This window comes from Branchiostoma floridae, chromosome 2 (genome assembly GCF_000003815.2).
Source record: "Branchiostoma floridae strain S238N-H82 chromosome 2, Bfl_VNyyK, whole genome shotgun sequence".
Lineage (NCBI taxonomy): Eukaryota > Metazoa > Chordata > Leptocardii > Amphioxiformes > Branchiostomatidae > Branchiostoma > Branchiostoma floridae.
In genome coordinates, this window is record NC_049980.1 from 20275504 (window position 1) to 20295519 (window position 20016).

The 20016-nt window shown below is 40.6% G+C and overlaps 1 protein-coding gene across 1 annotated transcript; it reads left to right on the forward strand.

The window, feature by feature from the left end:
- The first annotated feature begins 7842 nt into the window (after positions 1 to 7842).
- On the forward strand, positions 7843 to 19372 carry LOC118409768 (electron transfer flavoprotein subunit alpha, mitochondrial-like). The gene is made up of 12 exons (XM_035811061.1): positions 7843 to 8029; positions 9842 to 9991; positions 10538 to 10619; positions 11355 to 11437; positions 13715 to 13814; positions 14374 to 14484; positions 14854 to 14958; positions 15371 to 15439; positions 15902 to 15984; positions 18303 to 18368; positions 18775 to 18855; positions 19048 to 19372. Exons 1-12 carry the CDS (start codon positions 7985 to 7987, stop codon positions 19081 to 19083), a joined length of 1011 nt encoding a protein of 336 aa, XP_035666954.1. The 5' UTR covers positions 7843 to 7984; the 3' UTR covers positions 19084 to 19372.
- The last annotated feature ends 644 nt before the right edge of the window (positions 19373 to 20016 follow it).

The following is a 20016-nucleotide window of genomic DNA, read 5'->3' on the forward strand; positions in this document are numbered from 1 at the left end:
CCATGCTTAGGGCCTGTCTGACCATGTACCTGCGGCAAGGGATCGCTATTGTAGCATGGTGCTCGCACACCACCCAAATCCAATTACCACGCATTCAGAGCAAATTACGCAGAACTACGTGCCCTTCTGGCGTCCTGGTGTGCCAAAGTACAACGGCAAATCAGATTCACTGCGTTGACACTTTCAATTGAGCGAAGGTCGTCTGTATAATGGGCCGGCAGCAGACGTGTAGTGCATCGGGAAAAACTGTGGGCAGGCGAGAAGCGGGAGTTCAAGCGGTGCGATCGTGGTACCGATACTAGTAAATGGAAACCGTGTCCGAGCGGGTTCATAGCATGCAATCTTTCGTTTGCGTTTATTTTTTCTTCTTGGTTTCAGGTCTTATGTACATATCGGACAAACATTTTCCGATTAGTTTGGACTGATTTCATAATAGGAACTACTAGTGATGTTGTCAACCGATAGCGACCAACTCAGAGAACTAGCTGGAAATGTTTTCCCTACAAGTATCGTTACATCTACACAGCAATAAGGAACATCCAATCTGAATGACGATTTTGGCAAATCTTACTTCTCCACATTTTGATATTTAATATGTATAGCAATGCTACTCGTATTATTACTACAATAACTAACGATACAGTAAGAGAACAAAGACTAAATTCGCCCAAATTACTATCTGACGCTCCTGACTCAACCTTCAGAGTTGACCTTGGTTTTACACGTCCAATCCCATAATTCTACCTAGCCTCCATAGCACTGCAGATCCACGGCTTAAGTCTTTTATTGCTTTATTATATGCGGTTGTCTGATTCATTGAAGTTGTCAGGTTACTACTGGATTTCTGACAGTCGGCCAGCCTAAAACATGCGCCTATTTGGCTTTGCACAGACTGGACGTCTGTCAGAAATACGGTAGCAGACTGATAACAGCATACAATTTGAAAGCAGCACACACAAAAATGAATAAGCCACCCAAATATGGGCCGGCCGGCGAAGCCTGCCACGGAGGCTTCCACAACTGGAGTTGTGTCTCCTGCTCCCACTGTGTGTTGCCGAGGACTCTGCAATAGCGTTCTCTCTTGGGAGATTTTTTTTATTCCTCGAACAGAACCCACTATTCATACACAAACTAGCATCATTGATATTCCCGTCTGAAAAGACATGTTGACAACTCTATTTCACCACTTGGTGCTCCATCTGTTCGAAAGGATGGCGGTAATTATAGCCTTGACAATAATCAACGGTACAAGCGGACCGTTACTAACTAAATATCCCCAACGCTCTGCAAACACCGCTGCCTGGAAATAGATAATTTGTTTGGGGTTATTATTTGTAAAGCTCCAAGTGAGCAGGTGGCTGTGGTACAAGATTATCAATCGCGATCTGTTAATCTGGCCAGATTTATCAATTTGCCCATCGGCATAATCGGGATCTCAATCACCCTAATCCGCATCTAATCATTCCCTCAATGTGGCAAGCGCGGCATTAGGTCAACACATGTCAGGGCTGTATAAATGTATACACGCAAATCAATCATTCCTGAAATGGGGCTTTGTCGACGCGAAATTGGCGGAGAAAACGTCATTACTGCGGGAAGAATGAGTCATCAGAAGGTTATTGTGTGGAAGGATGACTCTGCCGCATCACATCTGTGGGAGAGCGCCGCGGAAGGACACAGAACAGTCCCGGTAATAATCACATTAGTCGCGCGGAAACAGAGCAGTCACATTCGTCAGACGATCTTTTTTTTTCCGAACGGATTTTTGGACAAGCTATAGCAGAACCGACCATCGACAAGGATCCACACGACAACCTTTCCGTCACAGAAACAGCTGAATTTGGTAGACCGGTCCCTGTTGTCGAAAACCTAGCGTACGACGAATATGACTCTACGAATACCGCTAGGAACGATGATGAGTGGTGGAGTTTTCTCATGACAGGGAATATTTTGACGAAACATTTTTTTACCAGATGCAGTTACGCCATGCGCGTATCATATTATCACTAGCATATTCTTCCACGGTATTGCAAATGCTTTCTTATACACTTTGTCAATAGGCTAGGCCTCAGCGTTGTTCTGTAGTTCATATTATCGTAGGGCACTGGTTCGTGCATTCTACATTGATACAGCAATGTTTTGGCAGAGATGCCATTTGTAACAGACAAGCTCATTCTATCCGTAACGCAAAAATGTCTGACAACTCCAAATGATCCAAACAGATCATGGCAATATTATTATTATTATGCATGCTTCATGACATGTGTCTTGATTTCTTGATACAAGAAACCAGTCGAAGAAACCATGAACGTATGTTGATCAGAGCATCTGATTGGCACCTATATCCATTAAGAGAAGCCTTCGCTTTCAGCTGACTAATACTAGGAACAAACAAACAAACAAATAGAGACACAGGCTCCTCCTCGAAACACGGTAGATCATGACATGTATTTAGTAACCACTTTTGTAACGAAGAAAATTTTGCTGATTGCACACATTCGATCTGTTCTGTTAAAACAATTATACTCAAACAAATTTAAGTATACGGGTTTGGCTACGATTGCATCGAATTAGGAAACTCTTCCATTGATATTTTCTGTGAAATAGTTCTTTCCAATCGTCCTCTGTCCACCGTAGTGACCGCTGGCTCAAAACTTCCCTGGTTAGCAAGCGAAAGTATTAGCCAGCGGTTACTAAGGAGGTTACTGTAGCCTGTATTAAAGTGAAAGCAACAAGACAATGATCTTTTGCTGCTATTGTAGACAGCTGCAATGTCCTCTAACAAAACAGATGTGGAAGGCAGTGGCTATTGTATCTGCATGTATGTTCACGTCAATGGAAAGTACTAGTATGCTAATTTGCAGCCAACCTATTTTCGGACTTATGCTAATCCACTGACCCTTGACTCATTCAAAATTGGCTTCTACAAAATTTCCAGTATTTGATGTCTTCCAAGTTTGGTATTAGGAATTGGTTTTAACAAGTAAGGTCAATCAAAGAAATTCCTTCGTCTTACACGAATTCTTTCTCTATTGGTGGGATGAACAAGCAGGACCGAGAAAAATTGCATATCTAACGTTACCTCCTATGATACGACATTTGAGTTTTGAAGCTTCTCAGTTGTACCAAGGCAGTTCTGTACCCAGCAATCAACAATTGCAGTAATGTTACAAAGTTGGACTGGCCACCCTCTCGCGATAACGCCGTATAGATACCCGCAGTAGCGCCGCCATCAAAAACATCATTACATACTCAACGAGTTTCCCTACTCTTTCAAACAACTTGGTTAGATTGGAACACTCCCAGAGCTGAGGGCACGGTACCAAGATGAAATGGTTGTAATTACGATGGCTGTTGTGGAGGGATTAGCTATGTGTGCTGTAGGAAATGACCTGACTGATTCATCAACTAGTACCATCTGTGATTGTGACACGAGCCCATAGGCGCTGCTCTCGATTATTACCCAAGATATGGACATAACATAATAAAACTTTATCAGAGAAAGAATAATTATCGGCGAGTCATGACGACATCGATGGCGAGATACCTGTTTTTTTCGCAAGCAGAGCTCCGAAACGAACACTGGTGCGCAAATGCTCAAATCTGTTTTCCCCCTGTGTTGTAATAGTTACAACTCCGTCATCATCTGATGAGAGGAGATATCGCTTGTTCCCGACACCGGGCTACCTAGGCCTCTCCGGGCCGGACGGACATCGTTGATTGGTTGCTGAGTTTTGGTGAAGATTGTTTGACAAACGCCTGACGTGTCGACCGACCTGCCGACCAACCAAACTTCCGCTGACAGACGTCTGTTTGTTTTTTGAGAATTAATTATATTAGCATCGTCAATAAAAGCTTTATTTATTCCTAGCAATTTTTTGGGGTAGGGGTGGGGTCTACAACTATCATCAGGTATCATATAGGGGTTTAGTCAATCATTTCATAGCGTGACATAAAGCCATCGGCTCCGTGTACGGAGGAGCTTCAGATGTTAGCGTCATACGTTAAACCACTTGCACGTAAACAACCCAACACACGTGTAGAAAAGAGTAAGGATGACTCGCTACACGATGACCTTGGCTGAAAGTGCGACCAGTAGAGAAGCCGCATTGTGGTACTATAGATAGATAGACAAAAATACCACTGTGCCAGTTGAGGCAGGTTGTTGTACTTTGCTTTTTATAGACATGATATCCAGATAAAGTTCACATCATACCAGATAAAGTTGAGAGCTATATAATAGGAAGGAATCTTTTGTTGATGTCACATTGGTACAGTGTTTCCAGATCCTGCTCATCACATCTGATGATGCATACCGAGTATGCAAATTGCTCCTGTTCCATTGTGAATACATGTCAGCCTGCACGGAACATTGTTTTTCAATTAGGACATCAAAGTTGTGTGTGCATCGTGTCACACTGAGATAAAATCACCCTTCCGGGACGTGTACCACCGGAGTCGCGGCACAACATACGTAACCGGAGATAAAGCATACAATACATGATTCAGCATGGTCAAATATGAATAACGCAGATGCCAAAACTATAAAATGGTGAGTTGAATCAGGGATGAAAGATACTTGGTTGAACTTGTAATATACCGACTCATATACTGTCTAATCTGCTCGGCTTCTGATTTTGAAGGTAATACTACAGCATGAATGTTAACTAGTAGTCGATTCGGCTTCTACGCTTATTAATATTGGCAATGATGAAAATTTAAGAACATAGAGGTTTTGTCTTGGGGGAACTAAAAAAATCAGGGATGGTCGGAACTTTTTCTAGCCGGAATTCAACAAACTACTGGCTTCCAGACTTGACCAGAAATTTTATCAATAAAGGACCAGTGTTAACTTATGGAGGGACAAAGCAGGGCAAAGAGGGTCTTGGAGGGTTTGTGCAACAGTGCAAACTAGGTCTCCTGATATATGTTCTGGCGACCCCAGATCCAGCTGTTAATTCCGCGGCGGCCGATTCGTACATAAATCACCTGTACGGCAACGGGGATTACATCTCCAGCCTTACCTCGAGATGCTATGTGGCCCGCCGCAGTAATTCGATATATCAGACCTGTAATGAAAATAATATAATTTCCAATTGGAACAAAGATTGGTAGCGAGGGCGTAAATTGGCGAATATACACACGGGAGCCGTGAGCAGAGGCGTCCAATTTGCCGACAGATCAGACGATATTGGACAAGCCGATGGTTCGACATCGCCCGGATTTAGCGTAGGTCGATGTGCACAGGATCCGGAGCTGAAAACAGAAAGACAACCCAACACTTAAACAGCAAAAAATATGGACTTTTAAACGTTCTCCCTTTACGTTATTACATGACGGTCTAGAAATGTGTCAAGCCAACTTCTATCGTATGTCAACGACTCTTCTTCGCTATTACAAGTACAAACAGTGATGCGTCGTCATATATTCTAACACTATCACACTGTGCCGCTGTACATCATCGCATCTAGTGTTCATAGCGTTGGGAGCTTTTTCAAAACCAAAATACACATACAGAGCCAGCGGATATGTGTAACTATAAAACAGGCAAAGATAAAATCCAGGAAAAAAGATGGACTATTTCTTGTTAACTATACATAAGCAAAATAAGCAAATGAACTCATATAAACACAAAAGTCTAGTTTTGCCTTCGAAACTTCCAGACCTTGAAAAGTCGTTTGAAGAGAAAAAATCACTACCTACTCTTATTAGTACACCAAGTACACCACCGTTGGTATGCACTAAAGACCAAGGTGGGATAAACCTGGGATCAGAGTGCAACTTCACATCAATTGCACAGTGGTTATCACTTTCGCTCAGGGGGACTGCCAGGCAAAAGTAATAATGCCTGGATAAGATCGGACAAATCCGTGTTTGATAGAGTTCGCATTACACATGCAAATAATGTCCTCTCCGCTTTATTGGGGGTCTTACCCTAAGGGCTTCCAGGATACGCTGTGAGACTTGATTACTGTATTAATAATCATTCCTTCTCATAAAAGAGTTCTTCGATTAAAGATTGGGGGATCCCCGGGAGTACTATCTACCAGCAGTACACAGTATCCCCGACTGAGTCCAACCTATTCTAGAAAATTGAGTTATTTTATACAGTAACTACGACTCCCATGTGCAGGCACTCAATGTATTGAACAAGGTGAAGGAAAATACGGACCTGCGAAAGGCGAATGATTTAAAAAGGAGTCAAACTCAAAGATTCGGCAGTTACTGCTGTAGGTCAGACAGGAGAACACTGGTTCGGTTTGGCAACAACGTGAGGGTTTGGGATAAAACAAAGTGTTAATGCCAGCGTTGCCAGAAGTCTGCAAAAAAGGCTTTATCGACTGTAGGTTCTGTTTGATATAGCCTCTATGAAAATCCTAACTACGACCCAAAAATAAAATCGCACAACAAATATAACTTTACAGTAAAGGTAACATCGGTGATTATTATGATTCGAAAGTAACTTTCTATCCCGTGAACTTGACGATCATTGAGAGTAATGAAATCTTAGTATCCCCGGATACCGGACTGATACCATCCTATCGGGACTCATGATCCCAACTAATGGTCCTTCCGTCCGCGTCCCGGGAAACTGATGAAATATAGCACCTGTCGAAAGTAAGGTCAAAGCCAGTTGTACTGTCGAAAATAAGTGCTACTTCATAAACTTTATCATCTTTCAATTTAACTGCCACGCCGGCCATCTCGATATAAAACCATGGCTATCTCCATCTGTATATGACACGGAAGGATGATTATATTGTATCCGTCACAAAATTTTACTCCGTTTTAGAGTTTTATACATCTCTTCTGAGATTAGGGAGGAAAGCAATTTCGGCATGTGACACACTGTGACCAAGTTAATCCTTCTCATTTATTGTGTAATAAAAAAAGCTGCATAGGGAGGTGGCTGATGGGGAGAGAAATGTAACAGCCGGAAAATCTGCAATTGACAGAGTAATTGCGGAGTGGCCTTCGGTCTGACCTTTTTATAGTTCCTACCAGAATGATTTCGGTGAGAATAGAAATTTGTGTGCCGGTTAGCTATGTAGGACATGTCGGGACTTTGTTGTAGAATTGCTGTAGTCGACCAAGCCATACAGTCCGTACGCGGGCCTTTGGGATGTGCTGAAGGCGTGGCTCAAACGTTACATGTCATCAATCATCTATTTCATCTCATGACCGCGAACAGTAGACTAGGCTATCGCACATTATGAATACTTGAAAAAATGAGCAAACGCTTCTGGTTCCAATAAGACCCATTCCAATAAGACTGTTTCATAGTATAAAATCTAGTGAAAATCGTGCTCATTTCTACAGTTTTTTTACGACCTTGAATGTCCCATGCCATCGATGTCATGCGCAATGCCAGCAACAACGAGTTGGCCTGTACCAAGACCTGGCTTTGACCTTACTTTCGACACGGGCCATTGCCGTCATTTATGTTGATACTAGAGGGTTCTTCTTCTTTATCAGTTGATAAATCGTGATCAATCGGTCAAAATGTTACAACACTGAAAAACATTCGTAACACGGCTTGAGGTGACTTAAACTTTGATAGATGCTAAAATCGCCATTCAACGGTCACTGACTTGACCATTGAAGGAGGTTATATGATCTCATTGCATGCGACCAAATTATTATTGTAAATCGTCGGCCATTTTGTAGTATCTTTGCACATTCAATCTTTTAAGATGATAAAAGACCTCAAATTGTCGCAACTTCTTGACTCGTTGATAACCAAATCACCGAGGAATATAAAGTAGATGGTACGTAACCTACTTTGTGACACAACAATATCAGGTAATGCAAGCAAACGTCTATGTGAGACCACAACAATACCGCATCCCCATTCTGCGGTGGTTTCGTCCGTTGACCTTTCTTGTGTAAGATCCAACATTTATACGTAATCTAGGAGAAGTTGGCATTTCCAAGTCGTTTTGTCCAGGTTTCTTCACAAAACTGCCCAGAGGGAGGTCCAAACATGTTCCATATAGTGTCCAGGTCAGCTCAAAGACTATCGAGCACAGTAAGTTATCTTTTTTCATCAGATTTTGTAAAGTCCAAAAACGCACGAAAAGATTTGTCAAGCACCACCAAACTTCATGAGCTCAAAAAGACAACAACATAGATGTATGTTTACCATTTTGCTTGCCATGTGCAGATATTATTTTTGATACAGCAGCTGATAATAGGAAGACCTGAGATGCTATGGTGCTGCTAGTCATCATTATTGTGCTGCCCCCCTCCCCCATAAATTATATCATTTTTTTGTTGTGACTATACTGGTAATGATATTTTCCAGCCTTTCTGACCAACTCTCTGAACAAATTGAGTGCCAATAAATTTTCTTAAGTTTTCATTTTAAGACAATTCTTCTTATTAGTATATTTATATAGTATAGAGTGCGTATAAAGTAATTATGGAGGCTAACCTTGATGCATAATTGTATGAGCTGTAGTTTTCATTGTCACATATAAATGACATATGATTTGATGTAACGTTAACCATACATCCTATAAGTTATATATTATCTGACAATACAACCGCTACATTCGGGTCTTGTGGATGGTTATCCCATACTTCATGGTATGGCCTGGGCTTTGTTAACTTAAGTTTAAGTAACGACCTTGGACACATGTACTTCTTAATACTGCCAGAGCACAGTGCCACAATTTCTTTTGTATAGTAAAGTTAAAGTTGAACATCTCAGACAATACACAGTCAAAATATTGTGTGGACAAGATGTACAATTTTTTTACATTATTAGGTTAAAGTCCAATCTAACCATGTGCTTAGAGTTAGAGAGAAGATCTGGTCCAGACTGGATTTTGGCTGTACCACTCTCACTTGGGTGTGCATGGGAATCAATATTCCACTTTGCTACCTTTTCTACTTTTGAGGACTTAACAGAAGTCAGAAGGGGAACGGGTTTCTGTGCGTTAAAAATCTGCGCGCGCGTTAAAAATCTGCGCGTAAAAAAATTAAGTTGTGCAATGAGAAATTCTTAGGCAGAAAAATGTGACCCCATTATATGATTTTACATCTGTTACCTGAATTTTTGGTTTGAAAAGCCCCTAATTTTTTAGGTCCCTTGGGAATAGGCTAATTTGCATATCCAGAAGATTTCAAAATCACTTGAATTACATGGAACATTACTAATACATGGAAAAATTACTAGTGTGAGGCTTTATATCATAAGATATAACTGCTTGAGGCTTTTTTCCATTCTACAAGCTTCATTTCATCTTTTCTCAAGCTGATTGTTTCACATGCAAGTATCAACCTGTTGCGCGTTAAAACTTAATGTTTAAAAATCACTTTAAAACTCCTGGAAAGGGATATTTGTACTCTAGAATGCAACATTATGATACTTAATTTCATTTTGTGTTATCTTCTTCAAGCTTTTAAGTTTAAAACTGCAAAAAATTGTTCAAATCCCCAGGGAATCAGCTAATTTGCATATTTTAAAGCGCAGGTTTTTAAAGCGCAAGTTTTAACGCGCAAATTTTAACACGCACAAAACCCCAACCCAGTCAGAAGCAACAGTCAAGTATTTTTGCAAACGGTGGTACTAGGTTCCAAACTGGCTGCTGTGTTCATTGTATTGTCGTCAAAGGCATTTGTTTTGAGTTCCTTGAGGCGTAAATTTAAAATGGAAGTATGAGTTTTCTGGTTCAATGTTCAATAACATCAGAATTCCATATTCTATGCTCATTCACTGATACTTATTACGGTAGAAGGTAATCAGGAAATGTCGCACATCTTGTCTTTTAGTGGAGTCGTTGGTGTCATATACAAAATATAACTTATGTTGCCTACTTGTTTATATGTATCTAAGGCCAGTGTTCTGAGACGTCTGAACAGCACCCTTGTGATTGCTGAACACAACAATGAACAGCTGACCCCCATCACTCTCAACACCATCACTGCTGCTGCCAAAGTAGGAGGGGACATCGCCTGCCTGGTCGCTGGGAGTAAATGTGCTTCTGTAAGTTAGTACATTTGTAAATGTTCATTATTCATTTGGTTGATGCTGAGATTGGTTGATATTGAGAGTCACAGTCTGAAATGATATTGCTGATACAAGTTTTCTTCTTTTTAAATTAGCTTGTCCAAATCTCACAACTTTTTTTTTTTACATAAGTCTGAATCAATGCGCACACACTTTTTGGTCTATAGCCCTTGGGCCACACAGACCACTACAGCCAGGGGCTTGTCCACTAGTACTTGTAGTGGAATGTGTTCAGCTCCCAAACTCCTGTTAATGTTTCAATTTTTTACAAACTTTGTTTGAGTACGAGCCTCTTGCTATATGTACCTCTTGAAGGCAAGGCAAGGCAAACATTCTTCCCAATAGGCCATATTGCACTGGATATCTTACAAAGCATTGCATTAAATACCATACAGTAATTGTGATCTTAAAGTAGGTTATTGTAGTCTTAACTTACAAATGTTCTGATCGAAGGCTGAATGATGGATTTACATGTGATGTTAATGCTCCTGTCTCATCTGATACTTTTAAACATCATTATAGGTTGTGGAGGAACTCACCAAAGTGGATGGTGTTAAGAAGATCTTGGTGGCTGAGAACGACGTCTTCAATGGATTGCTGCCAGGTAGATCTATATACATCTCTGCATATATGCTGACTACTGTACATTGTATCTGTTTGTGTTTGTAAGTTTGTGTGTGTATATGCATATTGGTCTAGGATGGGTGTTGAAAGGCAATGTTAGGACTTAATTCACTCAAGTAAACTTAAGCCTAGGAGTAGGAAAGTTAATGTTGTGTTTCCAATTACAGTCCTGAAAAATGTGGGTACGTAGGTTTGGATGATCCAAGAAATACAGTCTAAAAATGTAAAACTGCATCAGACACTTACCCTTAGCATAACATTTTTTTTAAAACATTGTAAAGAACTAAACAAAGAAGTACTGCACAATACATGGGCATTTCTTCTTACATGAACTGTTCAAGTTTGTGAGAGAATTTGCAATACATGTACTACATTTGTACTTGTACTTGGAATTCTTTGTTCATTTCATCACTTTGATGTCAGATGGAGAATTTTATGTCTCTTGTCAGCAGTTGACCCCCGATAAAGACTGTGCTCTACAGGAATACCCTCCACGACCTGCGATATTCAGAAACATAGTTAAGATTGCAGAAATAACCTGCAAGTTGCCCGAAAGCAACTGGCCCGTTATTATATATAGCAGGATGCAGGAAAACGGATTTCACAAATTCAAACTACGAATGGGAAATACAATGTGCTACAATTGGCAATTTGTACAAGATGCACAGTTCCATGGTTTTGTATTGATATCTTGTATATCTGTTGAACTCTACAGAAGCGATGACTCCACTGATTTTGGAGACACAGAAGCAGTTCAGCTTTTCTCACATCACAGCAGGAGCAACAGCATTTGGCAAGGTGGGGACTGTTAATCTATAACTGTTTGCAGTGATTTTCATGACACACTGATGACGCAATGAATATTCATCTCCATTATATTACTGTTTCAATGGTGAATACAAAACACAGCATATATATGTAACGCTAGTTCACCTTTATCCGTTGGGTAACCTATATCTGTTGCTTTTAAAAACAGGGTATTTGGGGATATCACGTTGATGGACGTTGGTTTAAAATTCTGATATTTTCAGTACATTGCAGTTTAAAACTACCGCCCGTCGAATTGATGTGCCTAAATACACTGTTTTGCCAAACAACGGATATAGGTCACCCCGTGGATAAAGGTGAACTTGCGTTACTTCCTTTCCACTCCTAGTGCAAAATTACATTTTGTAAGTCACACGGAAATAAATGAGCAGTAAACAGTGTACAACAAGCCGTGGGATACAGCATCGGCTAAGTCAGAAAGATCCATAATACAACAGTACCCTCATGTTACTTATCAAGGTCACTCTCTGTGACCCCCAGGGTCTATAGCACAGGTACATAAAGTACACATGTAGTAAAGACAAAATTCTTATAGACTGAGTAGAAAGATGTTTGTGAGAGTCATCCAAGTGTTTTCTGCACTATGTGGTGTTAGAACATATATTCCTTTGAGACTGTACATGTATGATTCAGATTATGACGTTTTTTTTTTCATTTTGTTGTTTTCATTTTTCAGTTTCGTTGACCTCTGCAAAGTGCTATTTCAAACTAAAAAGAAAAGATTCCAGAGAAACCAATTTTTTGGACCATTTTGTAGGTTGTACCTTAGATTCAGACATAGTTTTTGTATTCCTCTTGTGCACCCTGCTTGAATAATTCTAACTATAGAAATTGCCAAAGGCCAAAATCTTTGTTCTGTTACCTTATTGATGCCTATCATCCAAAAATGTCCATGTTTTACATGTAACTTTCACATCAAATCAATTTGTAGGTTCTTGATTTTGAAAGAAAATGTTGAAACGGAAAAAAATTCAGAATAATGTAAGAGTGGAATGTCTATATTTGTTTCTCACAGTATCAGGTGTGCTCTTGATAAAAGGAAGGGAATATAAATGTCTGAGTCTTTTTAGACAATGACCTAAGATTATTAAGAAGATGAAACAAGTGACCTGCATGAAAACAGATACTAGGAAAAAGAGCAAACAAGAATAAAAGAGGAATAGAATGTCCAGCAAAGATATGGCAAAATTTGAAGCCCCAGTAGTTGTATCCTCCTGACAGCGTGGCATCTTGATAACCCGGATGTAACCAACACTTATGGATGTGTTACCTCCAGCAAGCAGGATCACCCCACTTCCCTCACCATTATCACCCTGTCAATCTCTTTCACCTCAGGTGTATTCCTCAGTAGAATCATGTCTCCCAACTAGTCTCCATTTGTCAAGCTGTCCGACGTCTGGCCCCGGCCACAGACGCCAAGATTCCCATCTCCGCTTTCCCAACAGTTGCCCCCAAGCTGCCCATCCTTCACTGACTGGTTGACCACTAGTCACCCAATTGATTTGTGAAGCAGTCTTTATCAGTAGACAATGTAGAAGGGTGCTGGGAGGAAGTGAACAATGTGTGCAGCCTGTGTAGTCACTCCCCACCATACAGAGACTGATGTACACTACTGGGAGATAAACACTGTTATAACATATTTTATACCACGGCTGTAAAACATGTCTCCAACTGGACAGATAGGCTACACATAAAAGTGAGAGATTGTCGACAGGAGTCTTTTGTCAGAACGTCTTCCTTTTGTTACATCCCGCTGGAATGACCTGAAGGGTCCCTGTATTGAAGAGCTGAGATAAAGTTAGCCTTTGGGTAATTGTCTGTTATGAGTTAGGCCTGAATGTTTGGGATAGAACTTAGAAGCCACAGTTCGACACACATACAAGGTTAGAGTCCAACTTTCAATGCTTAGTCTTAAAGTTTTGGACAATGGAAAGTTAGGATTTGTCCAGTTTCTTTGATATGATATGGCCTCAGTATAAGTACTGTGATAACAATCTACTGTATTTATCTATATCTTGTACATCATCAGCATGTTACATTTCTGCAGGAGATGGACACATTCTTGCAGTATCTGACTGTGTCATCTTTGAATAACAAATTGCTGAATAATTTTGTATTTGGCTAGTTTAAACTGGTATGGTAGACCTTGCAAACAAACATCTTGATGTGGTTTAGCCTAATTATTCCATATATGTAGTTTGTTTCTCCTTCATGTTAAATATTGTTTTCTTGTCTGTTCCTCACCAGAGTCTATTGCCCAGAGTGGCAGCCAAACTGGATGTGAACCCTATCTCTGACATCATTGACATCAAGGATGCTGACACCTTTGTCAGAACCATCTATGCAGGTGAACTTGTGTTACTAAATACTGTACCCAGATGACATGTACATATAACACAAGATAGTGTGTATTGATACTATATGATGTATTCATGGCTTGAAACACCATACCCACCTGCAAAGGTCCATTTTAATTTCAATTCTTGTCCCCTTCACGCTTTGACAACATATCAGCTTATTAGATACATAATAAGGGTATTTCTTGAATGACAATAATTTAAACCAGGTTGAACACATGCCATCATGAATGGAAGTATCCCCCTGCTATAGTACTTTTGTAACAATACTACCCAAGGGCTATAGAAATGGAAATGGGGACAAACCTATACATCATATGGTGACTTGAAGTTTAATGTATTCAACCCATATTCATCCCATAACCAATAGAGGGTTGATAGCCAAATGGCCACTTGAGTGTGCTAAAAGATAAAAAATCTTTAGAAATAGAGTTTACTTGACTAACTAACTAACTTAGTATAACAGTCTCTTCCAATTTTTTTTAACACAGCCAGTATGTATAACAGCCCTCAGTTGATGATTCATGCAGCTATTTTCCATGTTATCAGGAAATGCTATCTGCACAGTGAAGTCCAAAGATGGAGTGAAGGTGTTCACTGTGCGAGGAACAGCCTTCCCCGCTGCAGAGGTGGCTGGGGGACAGGCCGCCTGTGAACAAGGTAAGATAACTTTGGTTTTGCATCTCAGACAGAAGTTCTAGTTTAGTTGATAATCTCTTCCTGGAGGTTTTCCTTGCATTTGGTAGCTATGCTGACTCCCTCATCCCAAATGTCTATAATTTTGCCAAGAACAGTTAATTAGAATATTGTCTGTCTCATAGGACTGTTTGATATTATCTGTTGTCTTCTTAATAAGGGAAAACGATGTAATTGAAAAATGAGTTTATATCCAAAAAGACATTTCAAATGATGACACACAAAAATGCAATACAAAGATATGACTTTCTAAAATCGTACATAGAGCCAGTGTAATTTTGAAATGTTGAAATATAGTATTCCTGAAGATGTTTGAAATATTCATTTCTCCAGCTCCTGCAGTTGATGTGAAGAATGACCAGTCACAGTTTGAAGGCCAGTCCTTGTCAAAGAGCGACCGCCCAGAACTGACCAGTGCTAAGACAGTTATATCTGGAGGTAGGTTTTGCTTCTTTTTTCTCTATGAATTCCATCAGCCAAGCAAAAACTGTAATGTTTTGTCATTGGCCTTGGGTTAAAATGGGTGACTTTAGAATACAGGTAATGTTCCATTGTGATATTGGTTGGTTTTCTTGTGGGCTGTTCCCCTACTATTGCATAAGCTGCAAAAGACTGGACTGATAGTTCTGATACTCCTGAGTATACTGCTACTCTGATAGATTAACGTGTTGGTTTCCTCAAACCTTGGACCTCTAGCTTAATGTTCCATCCAAAGAGCCATTTGCCTACAGGTGGAATGAGTGATAAAGAATGAGATTAGAACTCTTGACCTTCAGGTGTACAGGCAGGGTTACCCACCTTTAGCCAGCTAGACCAAGCACCCTGCTAACATACTCCTGTCTGCTTCCAGGCCGTGGGATGAAGAATGGAGAGAACTTTGAGTTGCTGTACAAGCTGGCTGACAAAATGAACGCTGCAGGTAGGAACCATGGTGTCCCTGTTACAGGACTATAGTTATATTGGTTGAGTCATCAGAATTGTTATACAAGTTTCGGCTGTCACATTGTCAATGATTTAGAGTAGGCTACCATCTGAAAAAGGAAATTTGTAACAAAAGTTTGTATAATACTGTCTGTTCCATTCACCTTAGACAACCAGTTTATTCATTTGCAGATGATGATACAATGTCTTAGATATTGCTTTACTGGGACAGCAACATGAAACAGAGGCTGAGGGAAATTCCTTACCTTGGCACATTTTGGGGAATCAAATCTTTCTCCCAACCCCCTCTCTAAAGATTCTTGTTAGATCTTTACCCCAAAGATGTGTGGAACCAAGAAATTGTTTTGGGCTCATGGTACTGATGACAATGTAATGTGTAGACGAAAGTGCTGATCTAGTGTCAAGACACCAGGCAACCTGACTACCGCTTGTTTTACAGTTGGAGCCTCCCGTGCCGCAGTCGATGCTGGCTTTGTTCCCAACGACATGCAAGTGGGCCAGACTGGGAAGATTGTTGCTCCCGTGAGTTTGACGCTTTCTCTTACAACAACTGTTACATCCCTCGTGAGGCAGCCAAGGGCACATTGCTGAAAATCAAATGTTGGATGGTAGCAAGCAGATAATGCGATACACAAGTTTGAAAAGAGAAGTCTCTTTCACAAAAATTTAATGATACACCATGGTCACATCAAAACAAAAATGTTGAAAACAAAGTGCAACAAACAGATTTGAATATGTTCCGCAAGTTTTAACAGGGTTACAGGAAGAACTGTCTTTGATAAAGCCCCAAAAGGTACTTCAGTTGGAGGGTGTCTTTACAAATACAGTGTGACTTGGTCAGGGGTCTGCTGCTCAAATCTAATCATGCATGTATAAAGTGTAGCATATTTCTATAATCTGGAACAGAACATTTAGAGTATATAGGGGGGAGGCTGAATGAAAATTTCATTCTTTTGCTAGTTTCATTCTTTTGCTTGTGTGAATTGTATAATGTTTATGGGAATTCTGATCATCAAAAAATACAGTCAAACCTGTACAAGTGACCACATCTACATGTACATTAGTGCCACCTGGCCAATGTGACCAGTTTTTGGTGAGCCCTTTAACTAGGTTAAAGGATTTTCTCATTGACACAACTATTACATTCAGAATTCTGTCTATAGTGACCACCCGTCCACATATCCAAGATTTATGCCCAGATGGTCTTCTTGGACAGTTTTGACTGTACAGATGTGTTGAAAATGTAGGTTTTGATGCACTGTTTGAGACTGCTAACTTAACCAACTATTTTCTCTGGCCTTTGTAGAATAGCGTTATCCCAGACAAATTACACTGTGGCCCGTCCACCAGCCCACTGGGTCCCAGCGGTCGTGTTCTCCTAATTAATAACACTTGTTCCTCCCGTGTTTTACGATAAATTTTGACAGCTCGGTAATGAAAATGTTGATTATCTTGTGGGGGAAATAGGAGCCGTGTATGGTGGAATGGGCATCAATGCTGTTCAGATTAGAAGTGTCATTAAACTGCCCATAGTCGTCCGTTTTCATCACAGTGTGCAACACGGCCACAGTTACCCCGGCAGCATATGTCAGGGCAGTCCCCCTACTTGTAGCCAAAGTCATTCATGAGAAACCATTGAGGAGAAGCAATTTATTAATACAAATAGCTTCATTTGTGTAGGGTCGAGATGGATGCATGTTTGATACAGACTCCTTTGAGGTGTGAATTGGGCCTGAATAGGAAACCTGTAAAAACAGATCCGTCAACTGTGCCTTTGTTACTGGTGGCAATCTGGTTAACACAGGATTGTATTGGATTTCAGCTTCTGTGGGGTTTTATGAGATCTTTCATTATTGTCTCTGTCAGTATTAGTAATGATATTGATTTGGAGAAAATGAGCACATTTCCTGTGCAAATTATAGTGGCGGCCTTGGTCCAGCACCAAACAAATGGGATTGGTACCAGGCCAAATTACGTGCAGAAATGTGATCAGTTGGTCGGGAAGGGGCTAGGAAATCCTGCAAAATTCTTGGCTACAATTTCTAGTTGATTGTCTTTTTTATTTCAAATTTTCACAGTGGATACTACAATATGATTTGTATCAAAGTCCATGACAGACCAACAAAACCTGAAAACTGCATACTCCAAGATAGAGTATGGCTCAACGTAGGATGATCTAGCAATTATCATACAAACAACACAATTTTTTTATTTATTTCCATGAACCAAAGAGCGCCGTGCATGTTTCTCCTCTCACAAGTCTCTCTTTCTCTCTCTCTCTCTTGCTGTTACACAAGACTTATATTTGTTTCTGCCCGCTGGAGAAATGCGATCTAATGATTTATAGGAGTCTTGCCCAGCCTGAGGCTATATCACGTAGGTTCCTTGTTTCAGCGTGGCCAGATTGCGATCTTTCATTGTGCAGATTGCAAGCGCTACAGGCCCAACTTGTAATCATAGATTAGTCAATAATGAGACTAACAAGACATGTTACACAAACTAAAGACACCTGGTTAACCCAATCTGGTATTCAATCCTGTAATAATGCACCACTATCTCTGGATACATGTAAGTCAGGCTATATTCCTCACTAAGATTGGGGACCTGTAAATGGGAATGTGTGAGAGGCCTCACAGTGGAAAGTTTGCCAGGGCAAAATCGCAGAATGGACGTCCCTCAGCCTGCAGGAAAGGGTGACCCTGGTGAGTCTGGACACATCTCTCCATTTTCTTGTCTACCTTGTCCCCCCAATGACCTGGAGGTCAAGGTAGGACTAGGTAGGTAGGTAGGTAGGTAGGTGAGAGGCCAATGAGCTAAGCCTTGCTGTGTTGCTGTTCCAGGAGCTGTACATTGCTGTTGGGATTTCTGGAGCCATCCAACATCTGGCTGGCATGAAGGACAGCAAGGTCAGTAGCAGTACCCAACATGCACTGCAGTTTGGTGGTGTAGTAGGCAAAGGGTTTGAGGGTCTGTCTCTGTCTTTGTGTCAACTGAAATTTTTTGGTTTGGTCGCGTTTTTGTAGACAGGTAAAAGGAAAAAAAGTTAAAGAAATGTCTGCTGTTCAGAGGTCTGATTTAGTACTTTTTTGTTCATATATCTATGAATCTTGAGGGTAGTCCTTAAGGTTACGATAACTGATTTCCAAAGAAGCCCTTTACAACATCATAACAAATCAGGATACAAAAGAAAAATACTTTATTATCAGCTTTGACTCAAATAACTCATAATCATTAAAAAAAAGCTGCATAATCCAGTCTTGATGTGTAATATGCATATGGTACATAATTAGTCATGTTAATTTGTTTATCCAGGTGATTGTTGCCATCAACAAGGATCCAGAGGCTCCCATCTTCCAAGTGGCTGACCATGGGCTTGTTGCTGATCTCTTCAAGGTGAGTGGAGGGGTTTGTGATGGTGGTTGAGTTTTGACAGTTTCTTGTTTAGACTGTTGTTTTGTTAGGCCATTTTGCCTTGCCTCTATGTATCAAATCTTAAATCTTCCCATTGATATTCATGTAGCTAGTAGGTAGCATTGTTGTATCAGGTACATGGTTAAGAATGGACTTTTTTCTGTTTCTGTGCAGGTTGTCCCTGAGATGACAGACATGTTGGAGAAGTAGCTCATTTGAGACTGTATAAGGTATCTAGTGATGTCTCCAGGGGTTCAGGGTTGGTTATATGTCTTATGTTGGATACTGGTGTACGTTCCAGTGGACACATGATATCAGCTGTAAACACTTGTCTGTAGTTTTCATCATAAGAAATAGAGTATGCAGTGTTATTGTTCTTTCAACTGTATTTGTCTGGCACCTTTCCACACTGATGAACATGTAACATCAATAATGTACAAGCAGCTATCATACAAGGTTTGTGTTGTGCCTACACTGTATATGTACATTAAAGATCAAAAGCAAACCATACCTTTGGGTGTCATCATTACTTTGTGAGCTAGCACCAATATGGGAAGATCTTGATGAAGTCTGTATCAGAGGACATCGTAAATGAGGTTGTGGCTTTATTGTACCTTAGAGTGCCATGGTACAATTTTTTTCCTGTCTTTATATCTTGTCTGTACCTCTAGATGGTACTTAAGTTTGATAGAGATAATTGAGCACCAGGCACCCATGTAATATAACCTGTGTGGGGTTAATATGGTTGTTGTAATGGTCTCCATCACCTCAAAAGAATACATTCGAAGCAAATCAGCACCAGGCACAGGTCACCATGGTGATGGCAAATCAGCACCAGACACAAGTCACCATGGTGATGGCAGATCATCACCAGGTCCAGGTCACCATGGTGATGGCAGATCATATCAGGTACAGGTCACCATGGTGATGGCAGATCATCACCAGGTACAGGTCACCATGGTGAGGCAGATCAGCACCAGGTACAGGTTACCATGGTGATGGCAAATCATCACCAGGCACAGGTCACCATGGTGATGGCAGATCATCACCAGGAACAGGTCACCATGGTGAGGTCAGTTCAGCACCAGGCACAGGTCACCATGGTGAGGTCAGTTCAGCACCAGGCACAGGTCACCATGGTGA